At 42.3% G+C, this 27,348-nt stretch overlaps 1 protein-coding gene across 12 annotated transcripts in view; it reads right to left on the bottom strand.

Annotated features, from left to right (window-relative positions):
- The window catches only part of ehbp1l1b (EH domain binding protein 1-like 1b), a 29,472-nt gene extending 2,495 nt beyond the window's left edge, over nucleotides 1–26,977 (bottom strand). Inside the window, exons 1-27 of one of the 12 annotated variants that reach the window (XM_087847398.1) lie at nucleotides 25,997–26,977; nucleotides 22,157–22,214; nucleotides 21,982–22,077; nucleotides 20,102–20,155; nucleotides 19,826–20,004; nucleotides 19,500–19,618; nucleotides 19,290–19,379; nucleotides 16,867–17,616; nucleotides 15,861–15,926; nucleotides 15,629–15,766; nucleotides 15,262–15,507; nucleotides 14,917–15,121; nucleotides 13,508–13,849; nucleotides 11,815–13,362; nucleotides 10,136–10,393; nucleotides 9,454–9,978; nucleotides 9,041–9,145; nucleotides 6,584–7,759; nucleotides 4,205–5,059; nucleotides 3,186–3,393; nucleotides 2,928–3,076; nucleotides 2,755–2,803; nucleotides 2,061–2,385; nucleotides 1,030–1,100; nucleotides 816–864; nucleotides 657–709; nucleotides 192–312 (exon numbers count right to left, since the gene is read on the bottom strand). In XM_087847398.1, coding sequence (XP_087703524.1) covers nucleotides 192–312; nucleotides 657–709; nucleotides 816–864; nucleotides 1,030–1,100; nucleotides 2,061–2,385; nucleotides 2,755–2,803; nucleotides 2,928–3,076; nucleotides 3,186–3,393; nucleotides 4,205–5,059; nucleotides 6,584–7,759; nucleotides 9,041–9,145; nucleotides 9,454–9,978; nucleotides 10,136–10,393; nucleotides 11,815–13,362; nucleotides 13,508–13,849; nucleotides 14,917–15,121; nucleotides 15,262–15,507; nucleotides 15,629–15,766; nucleotides 15,861–15,926; nucleotides 16,867–17,616; nucleotides 19,290–19,379; nucleotides 19,500–19,618; nucleotides 19,826–20,004; nucleotides 20,102–20,155; nucleotides 21,982–22,077; nucleotides 22,157–22,214; nucleotides 25,997–26,100 — 7,939 coding nt within the window. In that variant the 5' untranslated portion in view covers nucleotides 26,101–26,977. The remainder of the gene's footprint in view (nucleotides 1–191; nucleotides 313–656; nucleotides 710–815; nucleotides 865–1,029; nucleotides 1,101–2,060; nucleotides 2,386–2,754; nucleotides 2,804–2,927; nucleotides 3,077–3,185; nucleotides 3,394–4,204; nucleotides 5,060–6,583; nucleotides 7,760–9,040; nucleotides 9,146–9,453; nucleotides 9,979–10,135; nucleotides 10,394–11,814; nucleotides 13,363–13,507; nucleotides 13,850–14,916; nucleotides 15,122–15,261; nucleotides 15,508–15,628; nucleotides 15,767–15,860; nucleotides 15,927–16,866; nucleotides 17,617–19,289; nucleotides 19,380–19,499; nucleotides 19,619–19,825; nucleotides 20,005–20,101; nucleotides 20,156–21,981; nucleotides 22,078–22,156; nucleotides 22,215–25,996) is intronic. The other 11 variants (XM_087847389.1, XM_087847387.1, XM_087847388.1 and 8 more) reach the window with 11 other exon arrangements.
- Between the last annotated feature and the right edge of the window lie 371 nt (nucleotides 26,978–27,348).

Here is a 27,348-nt window from a genome sequence, read left to right as displayed (position 1 = left end):
ACAGAACAATGTTCAGGGAGGGGCAGCCACCTGCTATGACCAGGGGATAGGGAAGAGAAAACAGGAGAAATCCAGTGATGACACATAACTGCAACCACTTAATCAATGCAAAAGTCCATTGGATTAAATCTGCTTAGTGAATTCTGCACCGTTCACTTCTTGCTTATCAGAGGTTTAATTAAGTGACTCACCTGTTTCCATGAGACTTCGCAGTCGTCTCTCCACCACTGCAGCTCTGCTGTCGATGTGCTTCTGTTCTGTCTCCAATGCTGCCAGCTCACTCAACACATACTGGCTGGTGTCCTGCAGAGACTGACCACAAGCCACCATCACACACGTACAAAGACACGCAGACGAATAGAGGCAAACACACATGAACATACAGAATGACGACAGAAAGCCACACATAGAGGAAGAGAAGAGATCAACAGAAAGAGGGGATCGGACAGCAGAAAGGGGAGGGGGACATACGAAGAGAAGCAGAAGAAGAGGGTCAAAAAGATTAGAGAGGTCAAAGGATGGAGAATATAAGATGTGAATGATGAACTGGACAACTGTTATTCAGTACTTTTTGGAGCCATCAATTAATGATGATGGGAGAATCAAAATGATATAGAAATGAAATAAAGAACAGAAAAGGGGAACACATGACTGACCATTGTTTCCTCGTCTTGTTTTGGAGGCTGGGGCTCATCTGCACACTGAAAATCTGCAAAAATTGAAATACACAAATCAGAGTAGGGAAAAAAGTGAGGGAAAGAGTGCTAAAACAAATGCTTCAAATGTTAGAAAAGGCTTACTCTGCAGGCTCATACCTGTATTACTCGTGTTTTCTGTTGCAGAGTTAGACATTGTATTTTCATCCTGGAGAAGAAATATAAAACTTTCATATAGCTACAGTAAAGCAAATGTATAAAGTTAAACAGAGGTGAAAATGCAAAGTAAAAATTGAGTGTGTTTCATGTATTTTTTTGCCTGAAAAGTTTGTTTGCTGATGTCAATTATAAAGGAAGAAAGACAAAGTGTTACCTGAGCCGGCCCAGGCTTGACTACCTTTGTAAGAGACCGTGGGGGTGGGACTGGAGTTATGGACTCCTCCACTAAAAGCAGAACAGACAAATGATTACATGTTACATTTCTTTAATTGTTTTAAGGCCTCAGAAAACTTGGTACAGAGTATTTATCCATATGTACTTAATCCAGTAAAATGAAAAGCCAAAGAAAGAACTATCAAAGCGAAAGTAAAACATGTATCTGAATCTGCTCCATTGACACTTTGTGGATGTATGTGATTACCAGGAGCCACAGCAGAAAATAATGCCCTAATGGTCATGACATATTAAATATTACATTGTGATAATAGCATAATAGCATCATAACAGATGTACATGACATCACTTACTGGATGTCCTAACTGGATGTCGACCAGTCCAAACCATTGATAACAGCACAGGAGGGAAAAAGGCTGAGACGGTTTTCTCACATATGAAATCATCAGAACTTTTCCAACTTTGATAGAACACGCAGAGTTCATGCCAGACCTCATCGCTCATGAATCTATTTGAGATAACATGTCTCCGGGGACATTCAGGAGTTTTAAATAAGAATAATAAATTTCACAGCTGTTCTACTGGGACTAATATTTATAGCCAAAATGAATATTAAACACGTTTGCACTAAAAAGGCACATCTGGTATCTCTGGGAACCAACAAAAATCTTAAGCGAAGCATTGTGAACTTGATTTATTGATCTGTTTTCTGTGCCTCTTGTCGCCTTAGCTCTAAATTTGCTACTTCACATTCCTAAGTTACCCTGGGAAACACTAGTGTTTCCACCTTTACTCTTTTCCTTTCTGCTCTCCTCGCTGTTTTTGCTTTTTTAACCCAGGTTTATGGTGTGAAAGGGCTTGCATAATAAAACGTTTTTAACTATGCCTGCACAGTTTGTTATGGTAAGACAACAGAAACTGTAAAAGTTCCAAAAAGCCAAAGTGGGCAAAATTAACCTTATTTGGTGAATATATAATAAAATAATCATACAGAGGGAATGATACTAATACCTTTAAGCTGTCGTTTAGCTCTTGGCGGCGGGACCACCAGCGTGCTGCTTCCTCCCTCTTCTAGACTCACTCCTTCATTTAGTCTGGCCATGCAGAAAGCAGCAGCGTCCACATTCGTGGGAGTCGGGCCGGTGAGAGTGACGCCGTAACTGGACTTACTGCTGTTGTGCTCTATCTGCAGCACGCTCAGCTCCTGGTTAGTGAAGTGTGAGCGGATCTGGCTGAGGTAGGTCATGACTATGAGCCTGTCAGGCACAGACAGAAGGACCATGTCTGACGGCTCCAGCAGGCGAGAGATTCCCAGCGCCTCGAAGCCATCAAACGCCTGATGTTGTTAGGAAACACAGGATTACAAAAGGAGATGGCAACAATTGCCCTAGCAACACTCTTTTAATGGAACAGCAGAATATGTGCTCTGGAGCAAAGCCTGGAAAATTATCATTCAGGACCACTTTAAAAAATACGAGAACGTCTGGCTGCTTGTAAGCAAAATATAAAGAAATAAGGGGTGGGCTAAGAATTAAACTTATTGCTCTGGGTGTTAATTGTCAAACATCTCTGACTATATTGCATGAAAAATATTGATCTAAAAGTTACCAGAACTATGTCATCATCCTTTCATGTGGCTGGAAAAACAAACTGATGGCACAGTGCACTAAACAGCCAAGAGCTAAAAACATTAAATCATGCTCACCTTTTTATTGTTGAGTTTGATATCATGAGGGTCCAACTGGTCAAAATCTCTAATGGCACAAAAGCAGGAACAGAAAAGTAGTTTACAACATTAAGATTAACAGTTTAGTTAATATTTATAATTTCCAAAGAGAATCTACTCAAAACTAGTAACGTTTGAGTAAAATGTCGTACATTTTGTCTGGATGGAAGTGGTGTAGGATGGCACAGAAGGCCAGCCCATTTCTCCAGGAAGTGCTGAAGTTTGTGACCTTTACCCCCTGGTACCCACTAGTGATGCTCTGACACCACTCGAGCAGCGATTGGCTGGAGTTCACCAGATCCTGGAGAAAGAGGGAAAGAAATGTTGCTTCTGTGCATCTACGCAAATGAAAAGCCAAATACTTATGATGAGTAAAGTAAAGTATAAAGATGAGTATTCATTAAATTTACCTCAGCTGTGTCGTCCTTCCCATCAGCCTCCTCCCGGACCACTGTAACAGGATCCGGGGTCCTGGGGTCAGAGGTCTCTTCTTCTGGTAAAGTAGGAAGACGAGATGATGTGATCTCACAGTGATGGACTGTGCTGGGCGAGTCTTCTAGCTGGAATGGTGGTTTCTTAACTACGTCATCAGGGAGGTCAGCCAGCTGGTGTTTTGGCCTACGAAAAAAAAGATATATGATGTGAAAAAAAGGTTAACTTAGAAGAAATGAAGGAGGTTATCGATGCCGTTTCATCATTGCCATGTGCAATTTTTCAGATTTGACATGCAAGCTTGCCATGATGATGATGATGAACTGAACAGACTCATGATGTTAAAAGAGCGTGATGGAAAACATACAGCAGTCATGTGATTTGCATCAGGATTTGCAGCATGGTTGCCTCAATGCAGGCCTACGCTTTTGGCATTTTATGGGCATACACTCATTTTTAAGCATCTCAGTTTGCCTTTTTGGGTCACATCACCCATGTGTGACATAAGCAAAAGCCATAAGCCAGCTGGTTGTCATCAGGGCCCGATTTGGACAGATCTTGCAAGCCTCTTTCCTCACTCTCACTCAGCCAAGCATACATCACACACCTGACACATTTTTTTAGTTTAAATAATCGTGCTGATTATGATGGCCTTGAACACACTCCCTCTTTTTGTTGGATGTTTTAGCGATTTGTAACAAAATGGGGTCTCATCCGGGATCTGCACCTAGGGCCTCTTTTCAGCATTTCGGTGTAAAATACTCTTTGAACATAAAGTTGAAAAAAGTGACCTCTAGAACAGCCACATGCACTCATGTGTACAGATACACAGACTACAGCAGAGCTTGTTTTTTGGGGTTCAGCCAAGTTCATCCAAGAAAAGACAACATTAGATCTGAGCACACAAAGCTGTACTAAAACATTGTCCTTTATAAGACAAGTCTCAAACGAGTTGGTCTAATAAAACAGGACAAGATAACAGCCTATCCTGACTTACGCATTTTCCTCTGCCTGTGGCTCTTCTGTTTCGGTTAGTGATATTTCCTGCAGGGCATCAAAGCTGGGAAAAACTAAGTGTTGATTGACAACAGTGAGATCTGTGGCGATGTCCAGTTGTTTTTTTGGCAGCTCAGTGTCACAGTCAATATCCCCCGGTGCCGGGATGAGTCGTTTCATATTGTGAATGCTGGACACTGGGGATGAGTCACCTGACATCAGGCGAATTTTAGCCAATAGGAACTTTTCCTCTTCTTGGAGTTGTTGGTCTTTGGAGTGACTCATGCAAAGGTTGTTCATTTGCGCACTGTCACTCTTTTGGCTGTCACTGTCACTCTTGTTTAAACTGAAAGTCTTGGAGTTGTTCACACCTTCCTTAACCTTCATTTCAAGACTTGTGTGTGATTGTGTGACTGGATTTATTTCACTATCTACTTTAGTGATGCTCATGTCTGTGTATGTCCTAGTATGTTTTGTATCAGAATGTATGTTGGAAGTGCTTGGAGGGAGAGGCCAAGGAACCACTGACGACTGAACAAGTTCTCCCTCCTCATCAGCTGCTACCTCAAGGCTATGGCTAATATTTGTAGCAACAGCATTTCTCTGTCCTTTTAGCAGCTGTTTCTGAGATTCATTAAGTTGGGGAACGGGGGTATTCCTCACTGTCTGATTGACTGATATCCCCTGCTGAGACACAGACGGCGAGTTAGGATGTGGACTGTCTGTTAGACTGGTTAATGACTCAAGAACTTCTGGTTTATTTGGCTGACTGGGAGCAGGGTTCTGGTAAAGTGTTTGTTGGCTGAAAACAATTGAAGAGGACTTCTGGTTTACAGCTGGGGAAGGGTGGCCTGGTCTGAAGACAGAAAATCAAATTTCAGATCTCACGTGTTTTTCACAAAACTCAAGAACCACAAACCTAGCCAGCATCCTTTTCATGCCCCATTCCCTTTCTTTGCAAACACACCTTCATTCATCTCAAGCAACCACATATTTACCCTTTCAAGATTACAAACGTCTAAAGACATTCAAGGACAAACATTTTGATGAACTTGCATGATGAGCATGGTGGATGTTAAAGCTCACTGTGCTTTTCCCACACTCAGCTATTTTTATGTCATTCCTTGTACATCTTGTTAGGAAAAGATTTTCACAGAAAGTCCCAGCGCATTAGTAGAACCGAGGCCTAGCAATGAGATTATACTAGTTTTGACTTTCTCTAGCCTTGAATGCATCACAGCATCTGAACATCAAAACAATCAATGCATCCACGCCACTTGACATTCTGTGAAGCTGCACTGACTACAGAACTATGTAAGTAGACGAGTCATATTCATGTAGACCAGGGGTGTCAAACTCAAATACACAGTGGGCCAAAATTCAAAACTGGAACAAGGTCGCGGGCTAACATTAATATTTATTGGAAAAAAAATCTTCCTCCACATTTAAGAATGAATCTCTTCTTATGGACTCAAACAAGTTTTGCTGAAAAACTGAATATGGAACAAGCAAAGCTTAATACTAAACAATATATATATTAGCTGTATAATACCAGTAGGCCAGCTCTAATAATAATTTGGTATGGCTTCGCGGGCCAAATGTAATTAGGCTGCGGGCCAAATTTGGCCCGCGGGCCAGAGTTTGACACCTATGATGTAGACAGCAAAAATAACTCATGCAGTAGATGCACATACATCCATTGCATGCCTTTTTATTTTCATGCTTGCAAGATTTACTGCTACACATTTGTCTAAACAACAACTGAAAGCCTATGGTTAACTACTAAAAGTTCATATTTGCAATTTTTCCATAGATTTACAGGAGACTATCAATGGGCTACACTGGCACTGAAACACTGAAAGATAACATAATCTTAACTTTGATTATTACCCTCCTCAGTTTACAGTAAATGGAAATAAAGAACTGTTCAACTGAGTAGAAGCGTGCTATGTAAGCACCAGTCGACTCCAATAAGCATGGAGTTTAGGTCACAGTGAATTAGGAAGCTGAGGAGAAGATGGGACATATATGAAGTGTTTAGAGCACTTTGACATCCCACATAAATCCATAGCTAAGGCTGTTCTTTGTCTGCTCAAATAATACTAATAACTCTAACATTAATCCAGAACAACAATAATGGTCTAATGATGTTCTTTGGAAGGTTGCATGTATGATTCACATGCGAATACATGACTCTTTCATGAGAAAGACATGCCAGGCCAAACGCTCAGTGGGGTTTAACTAACGTGATTTCCCCCGGAGTTAAAGAAAACACAGTCCAGAGATCCATTAGAAGCAACGAGCACAACTCTCTCATCTCAGCTCTATTTACTCACCTCTCTCCCTGTGGCTATTTATCTCTCCCATACCCCTTACTCACCCTGCTTCCCCTTCCATGTACAGCTCAGCCAGCCAGATGGATCCAAGATCTTCCTGTCCCCTCTCATATGATATTTCCTCAACATCATCCTCTCTCAGCCACTCTGGGATGGCTCCATGTTTAAGATAGGATTTGCCTTTTTTAAGTGATTTGAAGCCAGGATCATCCATGGTTTTCTTAACAATACAAACATAGTCCTCAGCTTTGTTGGTTTTAATTTTGGCTGCAGGGGCAGAATCAGCCAGTCTGGTCAATACTTCAGCATTAGATATTACAGTGTTTGCTAGTTTAGGATCAGAACTGAATCCTGATTCCTCATTATTACCTTGTGACCTCTCATCATATGCAATATCCTCTAATTCTACCTCCCTCAGTGGCGGACAGTTGTTTTGTTGGCTGCTATCCACTTTCTGGTTGACTTGTTCTAAAGCAAGAACAGGAAGGGCTTCTGTCCTCCACTGTGGGGTTTCTCCATGGTTGTCCTCCTTTCCTTTTCCTTTCTTCTCTTTTTTCTTTACTTCCTCATTGACATCCTTTCTCTGTTGCTTTGTTTCGGGCTCTGTCTCCCTTTTCTCTTTATGCTCGTTCCCTTCCCTTGTTTCTTCCACTCCATTCCTTTCTTCCTTTCCCTCTTTCATCCCTTCTCTCTCACTCATCCTCATCTCCTTTCTCCCTTTTCCCAACCTCTTTCTTGCCTCTTCTTTTTCCCTCTCCAACCTGTGTTTCTCTTTCGTTGCTTCCTCTTCCAGCTCCTTCCTGTCTCTCTCTTCCTTCTCTGCCCTCTTGATGTTTTCCACCTTTTCTCTCTCCTCTCTCTCCCTGTTCCCTTCTCTTTCGTTCTCCTGTTCACTAGCAGCTCTTCTCAGAATTGCCACCAGATTGTGTGCCTCGTTTAAAGATGAGCACTCTTTTTTCTGAGTCTCAGAAACTTTTTCTTCTGCAGTCGCCTGACTCTCTGCTGTGTCAGAGAAGTCTGTGGGTGGCAAAATGTCCACATCAATGGGAATCGGTGGATCATTATCCGCCTCAGAGGAACACAAGATCTCCGGATCTACTTCATGTAAACATGGCTGGAGTTCATTATTTATAAGGTGGCATGGCTGTTTGATAGAGGGTTGCGGTTGACCTGCAAGAGTCGATCCTGATGTGTTCAGGATGGAGGCCACTGTCTCGTAGCTAAAGGGCAGATACGAACAACAGGAAAACTGTGAGACAGAGCTCACCCGAAAATGACCTGCTTCATGAGCTCTGAACACTGTGACAGAAGGTCAGACAACATGCTTGATTAAAAATAGTTCCTTCTCAGACTTTGTTTTGGTGCTTTTCCAAAATGCCGTGCAAAAGCACCCAAAAGAAACACTGTTTGCTACAGCGAGAGCAACTCTGCACAGCATACCGATTTTTCTCTTTGACGGGATTAGGAACAAGTGAAATACTTTCTGGTGGCACAGAGCTGAGAGCTCAGATCGGCTCACAGACAAGCCAGCAGCTACATATGCAAGATGAATCCTCAAAGAGCCACTCAATACTTAAAAACCACATTGGCAAAGCCAGCCCACCACATAATCAAAACAATCACAAAGATCCACTGGACGGTGCATTCTCCAGCGATGGATGCTTTTATATGCAGCCAGTTTAAATGCCACAAAAGCAGTTAATAAACATCAAAATGTTTCAGTACTTCACTGAAGGTTGCCACGCAGCAACTTTTGTAGAGATGAGGTAATAATGCATTAACGTGTAGGCTCTTACATAATGAGGTTAATGTATTAAATGTTTTACTTACACTACCACCCTTAATTTCTTTACATTTTGCATCCAAGGAGCTAGAATTTTATTTTTTTTGTGTGTGTAATTTTTAAAATCATGATGAGCAATAGTTAATAGTTAGTTTTTTTAACATATCACAACACTGACCAATGAATCACTGCAGCCTAAATAAGGATCCTAACTCAAGGGATGAACCAGTGTTAGTGTCTACCTCTCTGCACTGAATTATACTTGTTATTAATCTCTGGCTCTCTTCCACAGCATGTCTTTTGTCCTGTCTTCCCTCACTCATCCCAGCCAGTCATGGCAGATGGTCGTCCCTCCCTGAGCCTGGTACTGCCAGAGGTTTCTTTCTGTTAAAAGGGAGTTTTTCCTTTCCTCTGTTCCAAAGTGCTTGCTCATAGGGGGTCATATGATTGTTGGGTTTTTCTCTGTATGTATTATTGTAGAGTCTACCTTACAATATAAAGCGCCTTGAGGCAACAGTTGTTGTGATTTGGCGCTGTATAAATAAAATTGAATTGAATTAGACAACTTAAGAAAGAACCAATTTTAAATGGTATCTTTAGGGGCTTCGTTAATGGCAACCCGTTGCAATAAAAGCATATCTGGATAGAAAAACACACAGTAGAAGTCCACACAGTAGCACACACACACGGACACACACAGACACACAGAGAGACTCACCCTCTGTATAACACCCCAACTACTGCTGACATGAAACCAGCAGGCGCCTCCCTCTGCTGCTCTGCAACACAGACATCTTCCTCTGTGTGCGCACATTTCTCAGCACTACCAGACACACACACACACACACACACACACACACACACACACACACACACACACACACACACACACACACACACACACAGGTCCATTATATACTTGTGTAAAGCTCTCATCAAACCGCTCAATTTGAAATACCACTGCAGCACAGACAGAGGTCAATATAAAGAAAACAGCTTCAGGTGAGGTTAGTTGCAGTTGCGGAGTAAGCACTTGATAGGCTGCAGCGCCCAGAGGAACGTTAGCCATTAAAATGCGCATGTGGTGTCACGCCATGCAGCAAACACTGCAAGCAACCATCGCTGACTCACCCCCCTATTACACCTTCCTCCTCTTTCAGCTTCTCCTCCTTCGCTTCCTTGCTTTCACTACTTTCCATCCCTTTTTCCACTCCTATCTCGGTGGTGGTCTCCTCCACAGCTGCCCACAGCTGTTTTTCTGCCTCGCACACTGGGTCCTTATTGTTGATGAAATGCTCGTGACCACCAGGCACGGCATCGGCTGGTTTCTCCTCATCTGCTCCCTCCTGTTGTGGTTTTCCTGATGGATGAAGAACTTGTTCCGGCCGCAGTTCTGGTTCTGGTTTTGGTTTTGAGGGCTGAAGTGGCTCCAACGCCATAGTCACGCGCTCTCCAGCTTCTTGGGGGGGAACCTCGACTGAGGGTGCTGATTCCACCCTGGGTCCCTCTGGCTCTTTAGGCTCCTTTTTAACTGCTGGTGCGCTGGGCTGAGCAGATGGTGCGGCAATATGATGTTCATCTCCATCTTTTGCTTTAACTGGTTGGCTCTCTTGCCTAACAGGCGTGTGCACCTCAGCAGCATCCTCTCCATGTGAGCTAGAAGAGAGGGAAAACCACATGAAGGATATATCCACTAATTGGCATTTTGTACAAACATCGTTAAGAAACCAAACAATTAGCGAGGCATGCGAAGCACAAACAAGAGGATTAAGCAGAGACGCAGACAAAGATGTGCCCCCTAGTCTGTTCTTACCCTCTGCACAAAGGTTTTGTACCCTCCTCGGCAGAGGTTTTTTCAGTTCTCCCTTCTAGCACTTTCCATAGAGGAACCTCTGCATCAGACAGCCTCTGTTGAGGTGGCACCACCATCGAGACCTCTAATATAACTGCTTTATTCTGGGCTGTTGGCTGAACAGCAGGGCCAGGCAGAGTACATGTGGCAGAGACTTTCTTTTCTGGCACAACAATGTTTGACAGTGAACCTTCGCTTATGAGAGACAGTTGCCCGAGACTGGAGAGAAAGAGGAAAAGTGAATAAAAGAAAGGAAAAACAGGATGAAAAGGAGCAGAGGACAGCCATTATTAATTATAAAAAACAAACAGAAGTAGGGGTGAGCGATGACGGACAGCTGAGATATACCAGGGGCAAGATCACCGATATCAGCACCAGTTATTACAGCAGGATGCAAACCTCCACCAAAGCTGCTCACACTCTGGGCAGTATGTACTTCTAAGGGAACAGTACTGTGTTTCGTATATATTCACTTTATTAAGCTGAATACCTTCAGCTTATTATATAGCATTATACTATATATATTATATATATATATTACATAAATTATATTTGTCTTCAAAGATGTAACACATTTTGGGATTAACTTAAATAAAAAGCAGATGTGAAATGTAAAAGTGAGGTCAGAGGTCAAATGTGACCTGATATTTGGATGCAAACTATAATTTAAGTGTTATTTATAATCCTCATATACCCGTATCATTTCCTGAATGTTGCTAATATTCGGGGCGATCTTGGCTCAAGAGTTGGGAGTTCGCCTTGTAATCGGAAGGTTGCTAGTTCGATCCCCGGCTTGGACAGTCTCGGTTGTTGTGTCCTTGGTCAAGACACTTCACCCGTTGCCTACTGGTGGTGGTCAGAGGGCCCGGTGGCGCCAGTGTCCGGCAGCCTCGCCTCTGTCAGTGCGCCCCAGGGTGGCTGTGGCTACAATGTAGCTTGCTATCACCTGTAGCTTGTGTGTGAATGGGTGGATGACTGGATATGTAAAGCGCTTTGGGGTCCTTAGGGACTAGTAAAGCGCTATATAAATACAGGCCATTTACCATTTACCATCTAATACAAACAAAGGCAGCTTATTTGACCTTTCACAAGAGGTCAGAGGTCTAAAGTAACCTTATACTTCAGTACAAGCAGTGGCAGTAAGAAACATAGTTTTAAATAGATCTATATAGCATTATTATAAATTTGGCCATGAGATCAATATTTTGAACTTGAAAGTGAGAGGATATTTTAAATGTTTATACAGTACTATGTTGACAACACATAGCACACTTGTAAGAATCATAAATTATACATTTTAAGCCGTTTGTTGACTTTAAACCAATAATTCAGCTTTGTGTTTAAGTACAGAATAACAAACATGGGAAAGCTACAAAAACATGACCTCCTTGGCAGAAGTATTAGGCGAGAGAGCAGAGAATCCTGAAAAAATCACCACAAAGTAATCAGACGGATTCAGCTTCACGCAGCTTTAAGTCGGAAATAAGAGATTTTTAAGATCACGAACTCAGTTTCAAGTTTTGAGTCTCTCTGATTTCATTTGCTGATTAAAGAAGAAGCCATCTGTGTTTAAAGACCACACAAAGCGCAATCAGCACGCACAGAGTGAAATCACCACTTATTTCAGAACTATAACTCACCGCTCGCTGGAGTTTGGTTTACAGACTGATGGAGGGGCATTCTCTCTGTCTTGTGATTGGTTGGGAATTTGTGAGGGAAGCTGCTTGGATGCAGTGCTGCTTTTGACCAGCGGAGGGAAGTGAGGAGCAGGAGGTTTTGTTTGTGTCACATTTTTAAGAGCCGTGTTGGCGTGTTTGGTACCAGCAGGGGGCGTGTGTGTGTTTAACTCAGAAATGGAGGAAACCGTTTTCATCTTTTCTTTGTCTTCATCTGACCTGTTGGCCTCCAGACTGCAGACCGATGCTGCTCGAGCCTCCTCCTTCTTCTTTCTTCTCTCCATCTCCTCCTCCTGCAGCTTCTGCTTTTGTTTTTCTTCATTCTTTTTCCTGTCTTCTTCCTCTTTCACTTTCCTTTCAGCTTTCTCTTTCTCCTCTCTCTGCCTCTTCACCTCATCTTCCTTCTTTTTTCTCTCCCTCTCCTCCTTTTTCTTCTTCTCTGCCTCCTGTATTCTCAGCTCCTCTTGAAGTCGCCTCTTCTTTTCTTCTTTTTCCCTTTTGATTCTCTCCATTTCCTCCCTTTGTATCCTCTCCTTTTCTTTCTGCTCCTTTACGAGCCTCTCTCTCCTCTCCTCCTGCCTTCTCCTCTCCTCTTGTAGGTGCCTCTTCTTTTCTTCTTCTTCCCTATTAATTCTCTCCATTTCCTCCCTTACTATCCTCTCCTTTTCTTTCTGCTCCTTTACGAGCCTCTCTCTCCTCTCCTCCTCTTCACGTCTTTTCTCTTCCTCTTCCTTTTTCTTCCTCTCCATCCTTTCTATCTCCTTCTCTCTCTCCTCTTTGAGTCGTCTCTCCTTTTCTTCCACTTCTCTCTTCTTTCTCTCCTCTGACTCTTTGAGTTTTTTCTCCTCCTCCTCCCTTTTTCTTCTCGCTTCCTCCTCTATTATTTTCTGCTGCTCCTTCTCTTTGGCCTCTTTCAAGCGTTTCTCCTCCACCTTTCTTTTTTCCTCTTCCTCCGCGAGCCTCTTTTTCTCTTCCTCCCTTCTTTTTCTTTGCTCCTCAACTGCTCTCCTCTCCTCTATCTTTTTCTCCTCCTCTTCCTTCATCTTTTTGATGAATCTTTCTCTTTCAAGTCTTCTCTCCTCCTCCCTCTGGAGTTTTTCCTTTTCCTCCTCCAGCTCCAGGAGTCTCCTCTCTTCCTCTCTTTTTCTCCTCTCCTCCTCATCTCGCTTCCTCATCTCCTCTTCTACCCTCAGTTTCTCCTGTTTCTCTTTCTTCTCCTTCAGGAGTCTCTCCTCCTCACGTTTCATCCTTTCTTTCTCCTTCTTGATCTCTTCCTCCTCCTGTAAGAGTCGCTTCTTCTCCTCTTCCAACAGTCTCTTCTTCTCTTCCTCATGTTTTCTCCTCTCTTCTTGCTTTAAAAACATGGCCTTTTGCTCTTCCTCTTTTTGCCTCCTTTCCTCCTCTTGTTTCTTTTGAATTTCTGCCTCCCTCTGCTTCTCCTGCTCCTTTGCATTTGCTGCTCCCTCTAATTGCTTTTCTCCGTACTTCTTTTCATTGGTTTTTTGTTCAAGACTGCAGAACAGATACACAATATACCTTAAGGCTTTATTTCTCTGTCTGCGTGTATCACCTTCATCATCACTTCACATTCTGCAACCTTAGCATTCGTTTTCGAAAATAATTACTCCTGATTGCATCCTTGAATATAAATACTCACCCTGGGGGACACCTTTTGATAGTATCGTGCTTAGAGTCATCCTCTTCCAGAAACAAACCCCTTGATTCTTGTCTCTGGTTAGGCGACTCAAAGATGACATCATCAAAGTCAGGCTCTGGCTCTGGCTTTGCCAAGGACGGCTTTTCTGTGTTAATGGAGCTACTAATACTCTCACTGGAAGGCTTTTTAACATCAATTTGCTCTGGAACATTGGGCTGTTTAGGAGTTATAAATGCTGCCACGACAGTGGTGGAGGGCTGCTGGGGAGTGGTGCGCTCGCAGGAAGCAAAGGGCCAAGGAGGGGGTGGCGCTATGATCAGCTCTGAGCGGGTCTGGGGAGGACTAGGGACAGAAATATTGGAGGTCAGGCTCAACAGATAAGCAGCTGAGATAACAGAAAGCTGAGAGTGCAGACCAGACCAGGATTTCAAGGCAACAGGAGGCAGAAATCAAAGCACTTTGCAACTGTTGGCATATGTTAGCATCATGGAAGCACAATCACAAACAAGAAGCAACTGTGCTGCGCTGGGGAAGTGCACACTGACAATTATCGCAGACCTACATCTAGAAACATGAACAGCAGGCTGAAGCACTAATTTTTGGGGATAATTTGGATGATCGTTAGAGCTGATAAGCCAATGATCAATGCTCCTTATTAGGTTTTTATAGTTTGTTCCATTTTTGTTTGAAAATAGGACCAAACAATTGTAGGAGCGTTGCTGTCCAGCAGCTATGTTATCAGTGGTATTGAATAGTTAAATCTGGGTGTCTTAGATGGCTGTTTAGGGAAATATGCTTATTTGTTGTCTTGCAGCGTTCACAGATTTCCACTAAACATGAAGCCTCCACCAGCAGACGGTTACCTTTGTACAGCATCAAAGTCCAGACTGACACATCAGACTGAGTCGATGAGCTCTTCTAAAACTCACTTATTAGGAGCTCATATCTTGTCTTTGTTGCCAATTCAGGTAACCTGTTTCCACTGCTTCCAGTTTTTATGTGAGCATAACAGCTTGAGGTCATTTGGTTAATACTTGAGGTCATCAATTTATTTTTTATGTTTAAATCTCCCAAAAAAAGATTTCCTTATTCCTTAAAACGGTATCGCAAATTCAAACATACAGCACATCTAAGACTGCCTTTAAAAACAAATCAAAAAGATTACAGGAAGAAGAAAAAAGTGAGCCTTCTAACTTTTTGTCTTTGTTTCAATATGAATAAGTGTTGTCATCTTTGCTGTTTCTCCTGCACTCAGTTAGATCTGCTCCCAGTCCACAAGACACAGCGTAACCTTTGTGGTCTGACAGATTTTCCACTCACACAGCAGTTTCAGGCCAAACATATCTTCAAGGCACCAAACCTTGCAATCTAAATTTATCCCTTCATGTGATATCGTCCCATGACCTCACCTGATCCGCAATGGTCCGACTTTGTTTTCTGCGATGGTCACCTTTGAATCCTGGGCTGCTCTGACTGGCTGAGTGGACATCTTGCTGTGTAAAGCTGTCCCTTTGTTTTTCGGGGAATCCTTGGATTGGTGCAGAGGGCTTGCGGCTGCTTCTTTCACTGCTGAGGTCGTTTCCTCATCCACCTGAGCGAGGGGGAATGTTAAGCCTACACAGAATGAGAAGGAAAGATCAGAACATACTTTGCACAAAAGGAGGAAAGACTGTTTTTGCTTTAAATTGGATATTTTCAGATAGAAGAATGAGGAAAATGTCTTTGAAATGAGGATGATTTGCAGGCTAGTGTACCTGACCGACTGGAGCTGGTATGTGCTGGAGGAGCAGAAGGACGAGTTACAGTGAGAGGTGAGGAGAGAAAGGCAGGCTTTGGTAGAGAAGAGGATTGAGCGGGTGAAGTGCAGAGGATAGAAGCAGGACAGACTGGAGCCACTGGGTCACAGAGGGCATCAAGATCAGGACTAGTTAACAGAGGAACGGGGGCGATGTCCCCATCAGCTCTAACAGAGTCAGATTTCAACTTTGCTCCGTGAGCACCTGGAAAATGAAAAGGAATGACAGGAAGGATGATTCACAGGATGAAGACAGAGGAAAAACACAGAGAAATAACTACAGAACCTATGAAAGCTCAGAAATAGGAAAAGCTGCCTTCAATTACCTGACTCTGAGCTAGAGGTGGGAGATTTTGGAAGAGGGGGTACGGATGAAAGAAGAGGGGCATCAGAAGAAAAAGGAGAGGGAGAAGTTGGGCGGGCGACTGACTTAACAATTTGAGGTCTGAAAATGTGAGAATGTCCTGTCAGAGGGTAACACAAAATGTTTAAGTTATTAAACAGAGAACAGAGAGGATAGGCATTGCTTTTGTTAAGACTGTAAATACAGAGACAGACCAGAGGCTGAAGCAGAATCATCTGCAGTTTGAACCTCTGGGGGGCGCCGCTGGTATGAAACAGGAGCTGAGGAGAAGAGAAGTGTGAACATAAGAGGAAGAAAGAAAGACTAAAGTTGGTATGAGGAAAGAGTGAGCTAACAACATTGTTCCAGTTTAAAGACATATAGAAAAGAGTTATGTACAATATTTTATTTTATTCACTTTATAACTATGAAATCCTTAAAAATGCCTTCTTGGGTCTGTATCTGTATGTGTTTTTGTATGTATTTTTAAAGGGCCAAAAGCTTTTCATTTATTAAGCCACTTAAAAATGACCTATGAATCACTGAAGGATAAAAAAGGCACCTAACTCAAGGGATGGACCAGTGTTGTGTTTAAACAGAACAAACCTAGAAAATAAATGGTATCTTTAAATCTTTAGGCACTTTGTTGCTGGCTGCCTGTCGCAAAAACACATCTTTTCTTCATTCTTATCTCTTCAAATTGTTGTCTACATGAAGAGCTACTGTCAGAGTCAGTCAAGTATATATTTGTAATGGTACATAAATGACAGATGGGTGGCTCATTTAAATATATAGATGTAACTAACGCCTGTACACAAGCCACATGGATTCAGTTACATGAAGGATTTAGCAAACAGCTAATATTAGACAGACAGAGCAGACTTTGAATGTTGACTGATGTTAAATGAAAAGAGGCAAACTATTTAAAAAATGAATATAAGAATGAGCATAAACAACTAATTTATCTTGCTCTGAGACAGTCACACAACATTCAGATGTTTCACTCAAAATTCTGAAATCATCACAACCTGAACATGCATATAGCTTCCTCCCAACACAACATAATCCAGAGTGCAGTCGATTCTCTGTTTCACTCTATCTGTTTCCATGGGCATGAAGCTAAATCATGCAAAAGTCGAAACAAAATCAGACGGTCACACATCATTCATCAGTTTGTCTGAAGCATGCAGCATGCCTGTCTACCAGCCAGCCTCTCATTACCTTTTGCAGAGCCTGACTGGAAGATTTTTGGCAGAGAGGGAGGCTGAGAGATGGTCCAGGTGAGTGGAGGGTGAGATGATGGCGGTTCAGAGGACGGGGTAGATTTTGTTGGGAAGGAAGATTTGATAGAAAGGGGCTGGGAGCCAGTGGATTTGGGTTTATGCGGGAGAGAAGTAGATACGGTTAGTGAAGACTTCTGTAAAGTGATGGAAGATGATGTTACAATGGGCTCAGGTGATGACGGTGAAGTGGAGGGAAGTTTGGGAGGTACAGAAGAAATGCTCATGGGAGGTGCACAGGCAGGCTTTGAGGACAGAGAAGAGGGTGTGCTTGAGTCAGCAGCACCTTCACTGCAACTGGATGAAGAATTCACAGGAACTGACACCAGTGAGGCAGGAGGTAAAGGAGACACAGATTCAGAGGATTTAGGAGATGGAGTGTGGGTGGGCACGTCAGGCAGAGGAAAGACAGAAGGCATACTCTGGATTGAAGGAGCATCTGCTGTGATCTGGGAGCTTGGAGCTGAGTCAGTCAGAGAAGAAGCTTCAGGAAGAACAGGATTGGCAGATTTCTTATGCTTGGACCTGGGTGACGGCTGAGGGGAGGGGCCAGGGAATGGCTGGATCTCTGACTGGACAGGAGTAGTGGACAAGGGATGTCGCGAGCGGCGTGGAGAAGGGCGGGGGGCAATTGGTAAAGGAGGCCGGGAGTGCACAGCGAGACTGGAAGGACCACCATCACTTCCACTGGCTGCATTAATACATGGAAGGATGGATAGAAGGATAGATTAATGAAAGTAGATTAGAAAAGAAAGAGGAAGAAAGAAAAGAGAATGAAATGTGCATATGAATATGATGCAATGGAATGGCAAACTAGGTTACTCTTGAGATAAGCCTATGAGTATTCTTTCTTAAGTGTGATACAAGAAGAAATAACCCAAAGTCCATTTATAAATCTTCATTTGGACAGTTGTGGTCACAAGTTTACTGAGACCATTATTGGCATGAACGTCATGATAATTTTGGGGGTTTAGTGATTTCTTTGAATTGTTCTTTTTCCGGGGTGGAATAATTGTGCAGTAAACATCTATAACGACTTTATTTAGGATTTTCTCTAATTAACACAGGGTCAAAAGAATACATTCAGGCTCAAATACACCCCTACAATTATTTGGTTAAATGCTCCTCTTGACCTGATGATTTTGGTAGCCATCAACAAGCTTCTGGCATAATTCTGGCTGGATGTTTTCAGCAGTCTTCTTAGCAGAATTGGCAGAGTTCATTTAAATGGGTTGGTTTCCTGGCACAGACCTGACGTTTAAGTGTAGTTCCCAAACCTTGTGGTAAAGTTGAAGAATTTGGAGGTCGTCCTCCTTCTTCATTATTTCATAAATGTTGTGTAATCTACCAGTAACACTGGCAGCAAAACAGTCCCAGAGCATGACGCTACCAACACCACCATGCTTGACAGCTGGTGCATTGTTCATAGGTTTGAAAGCCTCGCCTTTAGTACTCCAAACATACTTCTTGTCATTTTGGCGAAATAGCTTCAATCTTTGTCTCGTCCGATCAAAAACTTTTTTTCAGAAGATATTTGGCTTCTCCACGTGAGGAGCTGCAAATCAACTTTGGAGCAGAGGCTTCTTTCTTGCTCTGCACCTTCTCAGTTCATGGTGATGTAAAACTCACTTAACTATGGACAGTGATGCTGGTGTTCCAGCACTTCCTGGTTCATAGCAGGCCTGAGCCTTGATGGTTCCTGGTTGTTCCTGAACACCTCAACCACATTCCTCTCATCCAATGGTGACAGTTTGGATTTTCTTTAAGACCTTGGCAAAATGTGCTTTTATACAATTATTTGAACTGATGATCTTGGAATTGTTGTTTAGAAGCTGTTCACAGCTTGTATAAATCTACAACCTACAGCTATGCTGCAAAGAGAAACTGCAAGTTGTAGTAAATCATAATCACTACAGAAAAGCTAATAGGCACTGTCAAGCTAAAAGATACTGTAGAGCCTTAAGCACCACTTGTTGAAATATTTAATTGGAAGAACTCCTCTGTGTCTGAATGTCTCTCCAAATTCAAATACAACGTAGTTGCAGCAATCCAAAAAAGAAAACCGTATGAAGCAGCGCTAATGTCTGTTTGGACACAAAAACCTCAGTGTGTTCAATGCTGTCTCTGCGTAAACTTCAGTATATTGGTGGCAGTATTTTGCCATCACATGATTCTTAATCATGTTTAGTATGTGGACGAGAAATATGTGGTGTCCAAAGGACTGTCCATTCATGCGGTAAGGACCACAGAATAAATGACACAAGTGTGTGAAATACTGCAATATATATAAACTTAGCTAGCCAGTGAGAGACAGGCAGAGATGCAAACAGTAAGTGAGAGTAGCAAGGGGGGAGAAAGCGCTACCTGAGGATGGCAAAGTGGATGCCGTGGAGTGTCGCTTGTCAGGTGGAGGGGGAGCAGGGCGATTTGGACGGGTAAGAGTGTGTGGGACAACTGGAGCAGCAGAAAAAGGGCAGAGTGGAAAAACATACGGGAAATAAGAACAGAAAAGGAAAGCAGAGGAAAAGGAAATGTCAAGAGGTCAAAAAACTGTGTTGGTGTAATCCTGCCTACCTGTGGCAGTCACAGACTTCTTATCCTCTTCTTCATCGCTCTCATTGAAGTCGTCCAGGTTGCCGATATCTGTGGGTTTGACGCTCATCAAGCTGGCAAGACTTTGCATGTCTTCATCACTGAAGAACAAGAAAAACATGCACCACAACCTCATTACCAACCCCACCAATAGGAAGCACTCTTTATGAAAAAAAGTGTTTTCAAATGCTTTTACTCTTTAAGCTATGACTCATTTATTAAACTCAGGTTAAAAGTGCTATTGTCACACCTCCCTGATGTAGAACAGCAGTAAGAGTAAGTAAGTAGTAGTGACTTAAACTACTCACGTGGCTTTTCCCTCTCGAATAAAGACACATGAGAGGGACAGCTTGAGCGTGGCCTCCACCACTTTGACAGACAGTGGCTTCAGCTTCAGCGTCAGGTCAGTCTGGGTTAGCGTGGGGCTAGCAAACCGCTTCAGGTTGATGTCAGCGGATGCCAGCACCTTACGGTGACCCTTATTTTCCTGTAAATAACACAAACAAGTATTATACACCATATTCTTTGATTTCTACTTATTTCTACTTATAAACAGTTTTAGTCAGGCATAGAGAGATACTTACACCCTCAATGACAAAGGTCCATTCTTTGTCTTCAAATTCATCAGCATTGGCATCCTGTGGGGATTATCATAAAAATACCGACTGTTTAGTGGGACATCCTCCTAAAATTGTATCCACATATCCACACATATGCCAGAGTCTTCAGGTGTACTACATAAACTCTATAAAGTCCTGTGAAAAACAGGAGTACATGCAGTACACTGTTACTGTGTCCAGGAAGGAAGGAATTATCTGGTTTTAATTCTAGGAGATGGTAAATAGCAGCCAAGTGATACTTATCAAATTCACTTGATTAAATAATCACTAACACATGTGAGCACCTCAATAGAAGCTGGAGTTTGGGCAGTTTCCTGGTCTGAAAGACTGGACTTTGCAACGCTCAGAAAGCTACTTTCAGTTTTTTCCCTTTTTCACAGGGAGTCACCAAAGTAGGTAACTCTGCATATTGAATGTGGTAGCATGGCTTAGCTTTGCAATGCTGTATCTTAAAAAACTACAAGACTTCTGGAACAATGAGATGATACCAGAATGGAGGTGTTTAGCCATATTGCACAGCACCAAGTTTGACTAAAACTTCTGTCTGACAGCTACAGTCTGGCTAGAATTATGCAGTTTATCAAGCACAGCAACAAATCTCCAACAGAACGACTGAAAAAAAGTCAGAATTCAGATCTCATCTTGATTTAAATGCAGTGGCAGGACCTTAAGAGCGCTGTGGATAAACAAATGGAAACTTCTAGCAAAAAAAGAGTAGCCCAAATTCCTCCACAGCAATGTGAAACACTGATAACGTTACACAGAAAACAATTACTTCAAGGAATTTCTGTTAAAGATGGATTATAAGCTGATGATTCATGGACTGTACTTAGGACTGATTTGAGTTCTGTGTAAATGACTTTTTTCACATGACTGTATATTGAATTTATTTAAAAGATGGACTTAAAAGCAATTCCAGTGCAGCCAGCACTTAAACATGCATTCTTTTTAAAGGCCAGCAGAGAGCAGCCCCTTTAGCAAAAAGAAGACTGGTTGTTTGGAAGTCTATGGAATAATAAGCCTCTGTTCCCTTGTCTGTGACCTCAGTCAACACTTTCCTGCTGAGTTTATGGTCTTAGATGCTGGTCTTGAGTCTTATTTACTAAAATACATTTAAATTATAGTCCCTTGTGGAGATACAAAGGATGATAATGAAAGGTATATCCATCATGTTCACTTCAGAATGCCAAATTGTCAAAATGCTTAGTTCGAAGTTTTACAACAGGACTTTGTTAACTCATGTTTAATGTCATAGTGTCTATATTCATCCTTATATATACTTTTCCACACTTACCAACCGCTTTTCCCGCATATATATTCTACATCTCTTTTATTCTGAGCAATTAAACTCTTTATCTTTATTACTTCCACACCTTAAATCGATTCGGAATCACCAAACACCCTAAAATGACTAGGCATGACGAGACAGTGGGAGGAGTACCTGAAAAAAAAACCCCACACAGGAACAGGGTCCAGAGTCACACAGAAACACCCCAGCAGACCAGTGAGAACATTTGAAGCCAGAACCTTCTTGCTGTGAAATAATAAGACTAACCACTAGCTAACCATGGTGTTAACTTGACTCTAAGGAAAGCCTAAGTTTAAACTTTGGCTTAATAAAGTATTCTAAACTACTCAAGGATTAAAAATGATCTTTCTAAAAGGGACTTTTTGGAATATTTAGGGCCACAGTAAACCATTCACACAAGGATTAACTTGTTCAAGCCACCCAGAAACAACTTATGCCCTGACCTTTGTTATATGTTTCCCTCATTTATTCAGGTTTTTCATTTACTTTGTTATTACATTGTAAATAGTACACTCTGTACACTGGGTGTTGGTACCTTGAAGAGAGTAACAGAGATGTCGATGTTTTCCGGGACAGGCCACACTACCATGCCTCTGTAGGGGTTCTTGATTCCAGGTTGCCAACTGTGGAGCTGCACAAGAAATAACGCTTTAACAGAGCTGTGAGGAGTTGTGTATGTGTTTATGTGTGCGGTGTTTTGGTGACTTCACCTTGGAACACATTCGTCTGTTCCTCCTGGTCCACACCACCCTCAGCTTGTCTGGTTGCCTAAAGAAACACGAACACACATCAAAACAGAAGTGCCATTTTCCCTCAGGCCATTGTATGTCAGTCATACCTAATACACTCTTTGTTCATAAGCAAGAGTTCTCAGAACAAAGTAGACACGATCCAAACTAGATAACACAAGTAAGAGATCTTGTGACTGCTGAATAATAATTCCTCTGTGCCAATGAAAGAACATGATGTGTGTTTATTTGTGAATACGGTTGTCAGCAAATCTATGCAGGTCTGTGAAGATGTGATGCTGTGCATTTACGTGTTAAAGTGTTAGAGTACAACAAGTTACCACATGAAACATGTTACACGTGTGTACCTGTCTTTTTGTAAATGTGTGTTTTATAACACCTGTTTCTGTGTTTCTATTGTATTTCTCAGCCCTCTCTGGCACAGGATGTGAGACAGGAAGCTGCACAGTCATATGACCTAAATTTGTATGACTTATAAGGCGTGCCTATGACAGGAAGAGAGGAACCCCCATAACAGGACACGAGATACTAACAAATGCAGACACCGATCCACATAATACCCCTTTGTGCCGCCACTAATACTACTACAAATAGTAGTAATAAATGTCAATAATAGTGCTATAACAATGTTATATATTATTTATATTTATTCCTTTGTCTGGGCCAGGGAAAGAATAATTCTGTATGTTGTCTTGCAGCACTTTACCGCACTATTTTTGAACATTTTTAAAAAGTGGACAACAAAAATATTGTAATAACACAGAGAAAACCCTAACAATCAGATGACACCCACTTGGTGTCAGTGGGAAGGAAAAGCTCCCTTTTAATAGGAAGAAATCTCTGGCAAAACCAGAATTATAGTGCATCATGGAAAGCCCTGAGCAACTTAGGCCTATTGTAAGTGTAAGTAAGGGAGGGTGCAGAGTTATTTGATCCAGTCATAACTATAAGCTTTATCAAAAAGGAAAGTTTTAACCTTAATCTTAAAACTAGACAGGGCGTCTGTCTCCAGAATCCAAACTGGGAGCTGGTTCCACAGAAGAGGGGCCTGAAAGCTTAAGGCTCTGCCTCCCATTCTACTTTCAAAATCCCGCAGTCTGAGAGCCAAGTGCTCTCTATGAGTCAAAGAGCACCGCTCTCACCGCTATGGAGGAATAACTCATAATACTCTTTAAATCTCATTGCTAAGCCCTACTACATTACATTTATACATGAAGTATTCCAATACATACAAAAACGACAGCAATAGTTTTTAGATGGCCCATGTGGTCTCACGTTTCAGTGCATCAGTGTTCAAGTATGGCTGAGAAGGCTTTGTGAGCACATGTGTTTGTGCGGTATGTGTGTCAGGGGGTCAGGGAGTGCCATCAGAAACAGCCTGGTAGGCACAGAGATGCAGAGGAGACGGGAAGAATACATTAAATAAAAATCAGAGACATCAACATTTGCTGAAAGGAAATATAATCTATAATACAAAGATGCGAAAAGATCTATTGGGCACAGTTACAATGGGCAGCGGTGGAGAGTTGACACTGGTTTTAAAGAAGCAAACAATGGTGGTGCAATACAGCTCAGTAACATGTGATTACTGCACACCACAGATCAACAGACAATAGTTTTCTTATCCCACGACTGCTTAGATGAGTGGTAAACATGACTCGCCTCTGTGTTGAAATGTTCGCATGCAGTGCTAAGTGTTAGATATAAGTGTAGCTGTTTCCTCAGCAAACCTGCTCACTTACTCACCAACATCTCTCATGGTTTGGTCACATGAAGCGTTTCTAAGACATAAAAATAGTCTTGTTGCTAAGTCTTTTATTATGCCTGTGTCACTTCACCGCCTCTGTCAACATTAGTTCATTTTCTAAATGTTGTCTCCGGGTCCTTTTTAAATTCCCCCCCCCCCCCCTGTATTTTTGCTTCTTTTATCCAACCTGATTAACCCTAACCTTTCTTTTAGTTAAAATTGCCACCTTTGTTACTGTTGAACATGTGTCTCAGTACAGAAAGTCGATGATCTTAAATAACAGGCTAACACTGAATTAGAACACCCCCTCAAACACGGACACATGCGCACAGAGGGACCTACATGTGGCCAAAGAGTTCACTTCCTGTCAGTAACCTCAGAGTTTAATCACGTTCAAACATGTGTTGAACACCAACACATACATTGAGCACACATGACTGAAACTTTGGATGGATCTCTGGTGATGTCCTCACTTCCTCTTTACTCCTCCCTTTCCTTCTCTGTCTGTGGTTTCTGTTTTTTCTTCCGTCTCATTATGACAGTGGAAGTTAAAGACTCTGATTTCATCACTCTGAATGTAGGAAGTAAATCACTCAGTTGCCTTTATAGGTTTTACACCACAGATGTATACCTGTGTCTTTCTGCTGTTGTTCAAACTCTTTAAACCTTTTTGAGCCAGTCTGGTCTTTATTGAGGTCTGCGCTGGAAAGCCGCTTACCCAATTAATACATCATTTAATGTAATCTGAACAGATAAGAAGGTGCAGTGTGGTCCGAACTGACAACTGGGTGAAAGTTTAAAGATGCTGCTGAAGCTGTTAACAGAGGAGATTGCACTTGGGATTTTAATAATCTTAATGATAATGTGTAATACCACTTCCAGTCACGTGAAAAAGAAAGTTTTCAGAGTCCTCGTGCAGTTATGTGAAACGCAAAGTACACACAATGATTCAGTAGCTTTAAAAACGTTTAGCATCAATGACTTAAACTGAGCTTTTCTCTGTATCTTTATTGGTCTCGCACATCATTATGGAGGATTTTTAGCTCACTTTTCTTTACAGTGTTGCTTCAGTTCATTGAGGTTTTTTGGCATTTGTTTATACGCAGCTCTCTTAAGTTCCTGCAGTAAATTCAATCAGGTTGACTTTGACTGGGCCGTTGCAACACATCGATTCTTTTCTTTTTCAGCCACTCTTGATAGATTTGCTGCTGTGCTTGGGATCATTGTTCTCTTGCATGACCCAGTTTGGGTCAAGTTTTAGATGTAGGACAGATGGCCTCTTATTCAGGAGTTCATGGCTGATCCCATGTCTTCAAGGTCTCCAGGTCCTGTCGCTTCAAAACAAGCCCAAATCATCACACCTCCACCACCATGCTTGGCAGGACTGCACAGAGTCCTGTGAAAGCTTTCTGTTTCACATGACTGCATTGAATTAGTTTTAGTTTCCTTTTTTTTAATGCCAGTGCCTCACACTTTTGCTGACAAATCAGCATTTCTTTTTGTATTTTTGAATCGCATTGTAGTGTCTTTTCTAAGTTTTTGTTTTATTTGCATCAACTCTTTTATTATCTCTCTTTTGTTAAGTAGCTGGCTTAGTTAGCTATAGTCTAAAAACCTTGCCCTTGACACCTGAAGCTGACACTTTTGACTTATTTTGCTTTCAGTATATCAGTTTGAGTCATATAACGTTTCAGCTTCCAAAAGTTTTGCGTAACCTAACGAGCTTTAGCCTCATAAAATAGTTTATTTAAATCCCAGACATGAACTAACAACGATGAGCATGACTGAACACTATAGAGGGTCCTACACGCGCATGGTCACAGCAGTGGACATATCACGTCCACGCAGGCGGGGTGGGGAATCGAACCCGCACTGTCAGCTCAGCACATGGGGGACGCCCTCATCGTCCTCAACGTAGCGGAAAACACCCAAGATATGAGATAAACATCGCCGGGAGAAGGCTTATTATAGCTTCACACGGTATCAGGAGGCTACCCACATCTCCAACAATAAAAATCGTGAGCAAATAGATGCAGAAAAGCGCATTTACTCACCATTTCTTAGTACACTCCAAAACCAGTTCCTGGTAAGAAGCGATGAACTGAAACTTTGAAGCCTTTTTACCAACTCGCTGCAGTCTTTTCCACACCGAAGTCATAACTTCCAGCGGTTAAAATAAAACCTAACAAAGAGGAAAACTGAAGAAGCCCTCCGCCTGACAATAATCCAACTTTGTCCGCTGCTTGTGCTCCTTATAAGGCTTTCTTCTTCCTCCTCTGCTGCTGCTGCTCCTGTTGCTTATAATGAACTTCACACAAGCTGTGACTTGCGCTCATTGGCACCGAGTTGAATCACACACTGACACACAACAAAAAGGACAGCAATGTCGCCATGTACAGAGAAGCAAGAGCCGAACACCGCGAACAGGCAGCTGGAGAGTCAGTAAAGAGGAACCGATTCCGCTCTGTCATTAACACAAGCTTCAAATTAATACGACGAAGTTTCAGTCAGACCACTGCAGGAGCTCTCACTGACAGCTTGTCCCTCTCTTTCTGCCAGTAATCCACATGTGGAGACGGCGCAGCTGACTCAAGCGTGGGGTTGTTGTAATATAGGTCTGCTTCCTTTAGAGTTAGTTAACCCTCTTCATGGGTGAAAGCAGCCAGCAACAGAGAGACAGGCAGAGTCAGACAGGATATGCAAAGACTGATGCAGTGGTATGCAAACTCCTTTATCTTGCTGCTTGTGTGGAGGCACTGAGGTGACAGTCCTCAGTTATACCTGCAGACTTTGATCCTAGCTATCTTGAACAGCCTTATCTGACATTTAACTTAATCAGCCGTTCATAATCTCATCTCCAGCACGCTGAAAGCACACTGTGTCTTGAAATTGCGTTTTTCAAATTGGGTATATAACTGAAATCACTTTCTGAGTTTCGGCTGCGTCATCCAACGTTCACTCGGGAAAGTGTGCTTCATGTAGTTAGAGGAATAGTTTCCACTGAGGAGAGCCAATAGACTCCAGTCCAGTGTGTGTTTGTGTGTGTATGCGTGTGTGTAAGCTAGGTCAAGGCACAGGGATTTTCCTCAGTGAGAGCAGGAGTGTATTTATAGGATGGAGAACAGGGATTGATGGATGGACAGAAGCAGCTGGAGTAGAGGAGTGTGGGGCAGCAGCAGGGGGGTAGGGGGGTAACTCTCTCATGACTCAGAGTTGGGCTAATGTTACTCTTTGGTTTGGTATTCAACACAGCATTATACCTCTCAGTACCTCTGCCCAATCCTACTCTAAACATGTACACACACACATACACACATAACAGCCTGCAGTGTCATCTCATCCCCTCATTTATTAATTGGTGCTCTCTGCAGTCAGTAAAACTAATTTCTGTCTACTGTAAACACTT

The sequence above is a fragment of the Neolamprologus brichardi genome, chromosome 10, assembly GCF_056152115.1.
Source record: "Neolamprologus brichardi isolate AB-2024 chromosome 10, ASM5615211v1, whole genome shotgun sequence".
NCBI lineage: Eukaryota > Metazoa > Chordata > Actinopteri > Cichliformes > Cichlidae > Neolamprologus > Neolamprologus brichardi.
Note: the sequence above shows the minus strand (reverse complement) of the source record. Positions and strands in the feature narration are given on the sequence as shown.